Raw genomic sequence first — 9,153 nt, 5'->3', positions numbered from 1 at the left:
ACTTCCACTCTCTGAGCTCACACTCATACTTGGTCATGAGAAGGCCAGTATCCATTATAATTCTAGCTCAGCATTTTTCTTAAATGAGTAGGAAGTGCACAAATGCTAGCAGACCATCCAGATAGGCCACCACATGCAATATCTTATGATGATTGTACACTACCTGTTTGGCATTAATTATAACTGTGACTAACCTCAGATATGGTATGATTATAAAGCCCATTACTCATTGAAAGAACTGGGGAACATCTACATGTTGGTTTAATCAGCGTGCCAATTGAAACCTGACCTTAACATGATGGTAAATGTTTCTTTCTTTTTCTCATCGCACAAACTATTTAAGCCACAAAGCAGATGTACAGGAGAACATCACATCGTAAGTTTCACTCTTGCTGCAGAAACGATAGAAAAATGAAGGAATTGAGAGTTAAAAGTCAAAAACTACTTTTAATGAGTTTTTAAAGAAGGCTATTTAAACAGTGAAATTGTCATGCAGGGTGTACCAGTCCCGAGAAGACATTAAAAAAAGCAATTACATAGCTATCAACCAGCAGCTTAATAAATCCAATCCACTAGAAGATGGATCTGCTAAGCCCAATGACCAAGTACCTGAATCTGATTATTTGTTATTTGCAGCCTCTAATACCAATGACCATAAAGCACCAATGCATTATCAAATTCGATCTGCTTCCTCAAGTCACCTGTCAAAGTCAATGTACCTTTATCCCATGCCTCTTGTCTTGCAAGATCACACAAGTCCTGAAAACATGTTTTCTGTAGATTGTTCAACATATAGCAATAACCTTGCAGACATTCAAATGTAAACAGATCAATTATCTGATCACAATGTGTATACAAAACTTGGAGCATCTGTTCTTGGCCCACAAAGAGTCCGATAAACATATAATTTCTCAATCCTGTTGTCATCATCTTCATCATTTTCCTTAATTATTTCAACATTAAGTTTAGGCATCTCCTGTGCAAGGATATTGCAACCATTCAGTGTGACATGGCATGCTGACATCCATAATGAGCGCATTGACTCATATCGGTCAAGTCCTGATAGCAGTGCAGCATCCCCAAACGGACTATCCCTTATCTCAAGCTTTCGGAGCTTTGGGCAACCTTGTAACAAATATTGCATACCCTTATCACTATCTCCAGCAAAAGCCACAGATAAAGTTTGCAAGTTCTTTGCATAAAGGCCAAGATATTCAAAAGTCTTATCAGTAAGCAAACCCGATAATGACAAGCGCTGCAAATTCTTACAATTCTTTACAATTGCTCCAAAAGCTTCATCCATGGGCTCATTTGTCTGGTGGTCTGGCCGATGTGGATCCATAATACAAAGACGGAAATGAGTCAACATCGGGCAGTTATGTGCTACTCTGACAATTGCACTATTTGTCATTTGCCTGCAGAAGTATAGAACATATTTAAGATTAGGACATCCCTTAGAGATGGCAACAATGCCCTTTTCAGTAACATAGCCTTGACCTTGCCCAGAAGGATCTGCTGGGAAAACCCGCAGTTCTCTCAAATCCTTACAACTTGAAGACACAGTTTCAAGTCCCTTGTCTTCCACAGTGTCTAGAACCTACAATCACGTAACCAAATACTTTCTCAACAAGTTTTCACAAACACTCAAAATGGCCTATAAATAAGCTAATGGAACTCAAAGAAAAGAAAAAAGGATTAGACATCCCAATACTTTCTGAGCAGTATTGAGAAAAACAAAACAAATTTATATTCCGATGAAAAGAAAGAATGTATTACCCATAATCGTTGTAAATGAGGACAATTTACAATGAGTCTCCCCAGCTCCCAGCTTTGTAGAGTGGCATAGCTAAAGTTCAAAAATGTCAGCTTCACACACACGGAATTAATTGCAGAAAGATATAGAGATGACACTTCCCAGAATCCCGATAATAGTCTCAGATCCCTGCAGTTGCTGAAGGCAGTTTCCAAATCTGAAAATTGTTGTGACTTAAGCTCTTGAGAGTACGAACCTGTACCCAGTTCAGTCAATTGAGGTGCTCTCACCAGAAGGCGCTGTAATTGTTCTAGTGTCACATTCTTGTTAAGTTTTAAACTTTTCAAACATTTGCATCTAGCTACAAGCCTCTCAAGGACATCAAAATTCACTTCACTGTTTAAACAAGCAAAATTTAGTGACACCAACGATGAACAGCTCTCTGGAAAACAACTTAGCCAATAGCCTCCTCGATCATCAATGTCATTTTCCTGTAAATCCAGCTCTGTAAGATTCCTGCATGATGCAAACATAAAACAATAAGCACATAATCAAATAATAGAAAATATTGAATTGATGAAAGAACTATGCATCTATAAGCATGAAGCGCTTCAAAATACCATCTCAGGCCTTCAAAAATGTTTAAAAAACCTGTTAGCTGTTTTACTTTAAGAAAGGACACGTGATGGATGAAGTTTCCACTTGACAAAAGCTAAACGACATATTTTAGTTGATATTTCCCTAAGAACTACCCTCTAATTTGTCTGATAAGGGAGAGTCAGTGATTATATTATGAAAACTCATCAAAATGAAACGGAAAACATAGATTTGGAAATGAAAGAAGAACATCAATATAAAGCTTAAACAGTTCATCAAGATAATCACAACCAAAGAAATATCAGGTGAAGCATATACATAATTTACATAACTTTTTCTTCCACAGAACCTGATTACATGAACATCAGGTGGTATCTCTCAAATATGCTTTCATACAAGGAATATACAGCCTAAACAGTTCGTCAAGATAATCACGACCAAAGAAATATCAGGCAAAGCATATACATAATTTACATTAGTTTTTCTTCCACAGAACCTGATGACATCAGGGGGTATCTTTCAAATATGCTTTCGTACAAGGGTATCTTTCAAATATGCTTTCATACAAGAAATATACAGCTTAAACAGTTCATCAAGATAATCACGACCAAAGAAATATCAGGCGAAGCATATACATAATTTACATTAGTTTTTCTTCCACAGAACCTGATGACATCAGGGGGTATCTTTCAAATATGCTTTCGTACAAGGGATTTCATACAAGGGTATCTGGGAGCAGGGATGGGAGACTGGAATGAGGAGAACATTTTTTGGAAAAAGGAGCCAGAAAGAGCCAAAGGGAGAGTGGTGGTGACTGGAGTGAGGAGTGTTGTGGGAAGCACCAAAACACAAACACCAAAAGAATGGTTTTCTATCCCCTTAACTAAATTATTTAGTGTTTTCAGGTTTATTGGTGATAGGAATGGTGAGGCCCCTTTATGATTATTAGAGTTTCTTCTTTTTGCTTCTCTTTTTTCAAGTTAAAATGGGAAATTACCATGGGAGATGGTGGAGACTCCTGAAGAAGTCTCTGAGAACCATCCATGACACATCAGTAAACATTGGAGCCAAATCTCCTGGGACATGGAAATGTCCCCCATTTACCATGCCAGAAACATCCCAGGAAAGTGGAGACACCTCTCCTGCTTACCATGCTTTCATATATCTAAATATTGGAATGCCAGAAGAAATTTAAAATCACATCTCAATGTGAAGTACTTACAAAGAAAATAGAGAGACGTAGTTGAAAAAGGATTATCAGATATTTTGTACCAAGTGAAAATGAGATATACATGTGCATCTGTCCAAATCTCCCAATTTTGATGAGTGACCACCAAGACAATAATGTTCTTGTAATGAAGTCTTGCCAAACAAAGTTTAAGGTCCGATTTCTTGAGCTTCCCATCCCTTTCCAACTTTTGCTGACATTTGGCTTGGTTATAGTTTTAATGGTTGTTACGACATGGAGCAGATTTATGCAACAGACAGTTGTTGCTTAAGAAAAAAATTATGATTATGATTCAAACAGCATTCTTTATGGAAATGCATGTGCCTATCTTATACAAACAAATAGATGATTATTCATTATTTTCAAGAGTGAAATGAATGTAAATCTTTTACATAGAAGAAGGAAAGCACTAAACTGGTTCATCAAGTAAATCTGGTGATGATTAACAGAATTTTACAATCCTACTTCCTTCTGACACTGCTGATTAGATATGTATTGTCACTGCTGACTCTTGTCTGGCCTGTATTAACCTTACAGTGATCCATGTTCGTCAATGAGGCTGATTTACAGCATATTCGCACACTTGTACCCAAGAGATGAATCAGCAAGTTGCATAGTAAGAGCGGCCCTGACACATAACAAAAAGTAAACTCTGCAAAGGGTTGACGACAAACCACCTAACTCATAATGATCATGAAACTTTTTAATTAATTTTTCAGTAAGTAGCATTAAGAGTTTAATAAATTGGGCATAAACTCAAGAATAGGTTAGTCCTCCCTCCCAAAAATTTGTGTCAAACTCAAGAATACTTTGCCACTTCAGTAAAATTTTATATGATTAACTGGGGCCCAAAAGCAACTTAAAGTGAATTTTGACTGCATGATTAGTCTAATTTACTTTTTACCTCCCAAAAATTTGTGTCAAACTCAGGGATACTTTGCCACTTAAGTAAACTTTAATATGATTTACCGAGGCCCAAAGCAACTTACAGTGATTTGACAGTATCTTTTTCCATCATATAACTAGCGCAAGAATGTTTCCTATAGAATAAGTTTTATCATCCTATCATTTTCCCAAATTTTCATCTGACAACTTAACAGAAGCAAAGTTGGTAATCCACTTGCATTGGGATGTAGTTGGGAAACTAATTGTTAAGAATCTTGGGAATTAAATTATTAATCTAGTTGGCAGCCCTTTAGTGTGTGTATTTTGGAGCTTTAATACTTTCTACAAGAACATGAAATGGCAAGGCAATCTTAAATACTCTCCCTTATGAAAGAGGGCTTTTTTTTCAGTAAATTGGGTACAGTTGACATAATGAAAGGTTTTTCTCTGAAGAGTGACACATAAATATGAAGATTTGTAGCTCTGAAACAATAACATGTAATGAAAAGTCGAAAACCACCCTAAGACCTACAACAGTAGTCTATGACTCTTCATAGGTAGAGTCAAGCTTGAAACCTTCAAACCACCCATACCCAGTTGATTTTCTTTCCTCTCACAAAAAAAAATCCTTCTCATAAATATTATGAAATCGCCAAAATGCAATAAATTGCAAGGCTGAACAATAAACAGCAAGACCTACAATCACAGGGATTAGAGTTGAACTTGGAATTTGACAATTTGTCGATGATCATCATCAAACTAAAAATCTCCAACCTGCTGATGCCCAGTTGATTACCATCTCTCATGCAAACAAGTAAAGCTTTCTCATTCATCTTCCTAAAATTACCAAAATAGTTAGAAACACAACTAAAATATTGAAAAATAAGAAAAAGATACTCAATTATGGGCTTCGTTTTGAGCTCCTCTAATACCTCACCAACAGCCCCAAGCAACAGAATCATCACACTTTCAACTCACAACAAGAGTCATAAAAATTCAAGAATAATGGTAAGGTCGTGCACAAATATTATAGTTGTAATGAGTGCACAAATAAGAAAAGATAGCTTGCTTATCTGAACTTTACGTAGAGACTAGCCAGATCTTGTTCAGCTACCTTGACCAGATCAATTAATAATACAAAATTGTTACTGATATCAATCACCACACTAAGATCTGATGCCCCTAAAAACTACAACCCCACTCCCCGACCTCACTTGGCATTAAAATATCCAGACTGCTGATGCTCAGTTGATCACAATCGTTTGTGCAAGCAAGCAAAGCATTCTCATTCATCTTGATAAAACTACCAAGATACACAACTCCAAAATTGAATCATAATCAGCAATGAATATCAATTACAGGATTTGGTTTCAACTAAAAATTACAAAGGTGTAATAATTCAAATGAACTCTGCAATGATAAAGTTATAGACCAACTTGTGGCAAAGATTACAGCTAAAAAGAGCGCAAAAGCCACAACTCCAAGTGTGACAGCTTGTTCAGCTAGCTTGATTAGATCAATCATAAATATGTTATCACCAAACTTGATCATGCTCAGTAAATTGTAATCCCAAGTACAAGGAAGTAAAGCCTTAACATAATACCACAAAATAAATAAATGGCACCCCTTACAGGCAAGTATAGACTTCACATACATCTTCATACAATCACTAAAATACATAAAATTATAAGATTCAGAAACAAATAACAGAATTATAATTACAGGGATAGTTTTGGACATCTCAACACCTCACTAATATTCTCCAAAAAGACCTAGAATGAAATGACATAAAAAATGACAGATCTTTTAATTCAATTTATCGTAGCAACCACGTTCTAGAGTCTCCAGACGTTGGATAGTATGTAGTCACACTAAACTGCTTAAAAGTATAATATGGTTAGGTGGTTCGTCTTGTTCTAACTTTTGTCACAATGGACTTGATGACCTGACTCTGAAGACTTCCTTCATTAATAGGCTTAGAAAGACAGCCATTTTGGTTCAATTACATCTACTAATATAAATATAAGTAATTGAAAAAACTACTCCAAATAACTAAGAACCAATATTCAATAAGAACCAGTAATGTTAATGATGCAGACCTAACGGTAGCAAAATTGATGGTTATACTTATAGCAAGTGCACAAATAAGAAAATACATCGAGTTTATCAGACAAATCCAGGCGTTTTGCTTGCTTATCCAGCTTCCTCGGACATATCATAAAACCAACATTGTTACCACTTACCAATACCAAACGTAAATATAGCCTTGTATTTATGAGTCAGAAGAAAAAAGCAAGATGGGTAAGCACTTTGTACAGTAGCATATTTACAGCAAGTCAACCGTTGTTCCCAAGTAGCATTGTTGCTCTGATTTTGAAGTTTTGGTCTACAACCCACGTCCATAAGGGACTGTAAGTAGGTTTGCCTACATCTTTACAATTATATGCAATCCGTTTTTATAATAGAAAAAGGCTAGACACAGCAAGAGAAATAGGAAGAAAAAATGTGTTCCAGATATTTACCTGCATTTACTTGCTATGATGGCAAGGCCATTTGTACTAAAGCCTTCACAGCTGGTAAGAGACAAAGCACGAAAGTTTGGAAAGAAATGAGCCAATAGCTCCAAGCTTTCATCAGTCACCACCATCCTCTTCAACCTCAGTTCCTCCAGCATTGGATTTACAGAGGCTATGGTATGAATCCAGGGAAGAACATCAGCTCCCCAATTAGGTGGTACCAGATTGAAATCTGCAAACCTCGGCTTCCCCTTGAGAGTAATAGACCTCAGTCTGGGAAACCTCCTCACCACAGCCTCTGCTGAAACTGCATACATATTCCGTATGAAGATACTCTTCCTCCCCCATGCCTCTGCTCTGTACCATGTCTTGCAAACCAGAGAAACAGAGTTTCTGTCCTGTGAGGAGGTGAGGAACACCAGAACATGTTCAAGGACCTCATCTGGAAAAGAGGGCATCTTTACCCTATACCCAAATCTGCAATTTGAAAGTTACAGTCCTCAAAACTGGAGATGCTTGTGGGTAGTCGCACACAGATTTTTTTGTGATGAAAACTGACTGCGATTTTTAGTCCTCGTCCAGATCCTCATGACTCATTACCGGCCCTCCCTATGCTAGAACAACTAAATCATATTGGTTGATGAAAATGAAGAGGTCTGGTGCAACAGCAGGGAAGAAGATTCAAGAGACAAACGGGTTACTGTAGATTGATGTCAGCAGGAGTGGGTTGAGGATCTATCAAGAACGTGACAACTATTGTAACAAAAGATCTTTGTTGGGCGTAAAAGTGGTCAAAATGTCCTTGTGGGGCATGAAATACTGTTCATGGGTCACATACAAAGTGCTTGTGTAAGACTCTAAATGAGCAATCACAGCAAAACATATGCAGAAGAAGTACCAAAACGCAAATCACAGGACTTACTTTCTTGAACGACTCAACTACCTGCCCAAGCACACCCACTTACTTTCCTGAATAACCACCAACTTCAAGACAACTGAAGGCACTAAGGTAATGATCCCAGCAACTTGGGAAGGTTTTTACAGACAAGCGGCTTGAAAAACTCAAGTTGGTCAGATTAAACAGCTCAAAAACAGCTTAGAAGATCAATATAGACAGGAGCTTCACAGTCCTCAGAGACCAAGTGGCCTGGAGACATTTGAAACACCCACTTGCAACAGCAGAACAATAAGACTGAAACGTTACTCTTGCTAATCGACCTAATCAGTACAAAATATAGTTGAAGATATAAGCATTAAAAACCTTAGAAAAAATAAAACAATGAACTGTATCCAAGCGTGCAACCAAGTTGACCAGAATCAACAGGAATAAGGAGAGTGCCCATGCCAACAACTACTTGGGTTTCTGTAAGATGCCAACAGCCAGGTTGTAGAGGCTTATAAAAAAATCGGCATATTTAAAAAACTGTACATCACAGAGAAAGATTTGGGCGGATGCTATTATTATTATTATGGGAAATTAATGACCAGCTTGTTGCATTGGAGTTACAAAAGAACTGGTGTTATAATATATCAATGGCAGGTATCAACTGCAGCAGAGAGAAGAAAAAACCCAAGGATAAACAAGGTCAGAGACCTGCAAAAACATAGTCCAAGTAGTGGGTTTTGGGTGGGAGGGGAAAGTAAGAGGGTAACCAATAACCCAGTCCAATCAACATCAATCAGACTCCATGAGTCTAGCTGTATGGTGGGAAAACACTAAGAAAAGAAAAATCGTGTACTTCCATGTTGGGCTATCATCAGAAATCACAATCCCCCAAACCAATAAAATAGTAAAATACACTTTTGCAGGATTGGGAGGCCAAAGACAAAGGAGAGCAAGTAAAAAAAATCATTCTGATAGAAGGTCAGAGAACGGGTCCCACAGTGAAGCAGCTGTTGTTTCCCCACGTAGTTTATGAGTACATTTGGGCGACCAATCCCTCCCCCATGTGGAGATAGATTTGAAAAAGAGGTGTTTACCCTGCTTTTGGGAACAATCCCCTAGGAGGTGGAAGTGGGGGGCAAGATTAGCTCTCAAATAGGCACCCTTGGAGTTAAGGGAGTTAAGGGTTTGGTTAGGTTAGTGGACAGGCGCCAGTTTTGTAAACCCATGTGTCTCGTTGTGATTGTGTACATTCCCATTCGTAACAAAATTCTAGGGGACGGAGGGGGAG

At 37.7% G+C, this 9,153-nt stretch overlaps 1 protein-coding gene across 1 annotated transcript; it reads right to left on the bottom strand.

Moving 5' to 3' along the window:
* Positions 1-420: 420 nt before the first annotated feature.
* LOC131066821 (protein TRANSPORT INHIBITOR RESPONSE 1) lies at positions 421-8,910 on the bottom strand. Its single transcript, XM_058001677.2, has 3 exons — positions 6,986-8,910; positions 1,777-2,269; positions 421-1,597 (listed from the first exon to the last, which is right to left on the bottom strand). Exons 1-3 carry the CDS (start codon positions 7,435-7,437, stop codon positions 842-844), a joined length of 1,701 nt encoding a protein of 566 aa, XP_057857660.2. The 5' UTR covers positions 7,438-8,910; the 3' UTR covers positions 421-841.
* Positions 8,911-9,153: the final 243 nt, after the last annotated feature.

This window comes from Cryptomeria japonica, chromosome 3 (genome assembly GCF_030272615.1).
Source record: "Cryptomeria japonica chromosome 3, Sugi_1.0, whole genome shotgun sequence".
NCBI lineage: Eukaryota > Viridiplantae > Streptophyta > Pinopsida > Cupressales > Cupressaceae > Cryptomeria > Cryptomeria japonica.
Note: the sequence above shows the minus strand (reverse complement) of the source record. Positions and strands in the feature narration are given on the sequence as shown.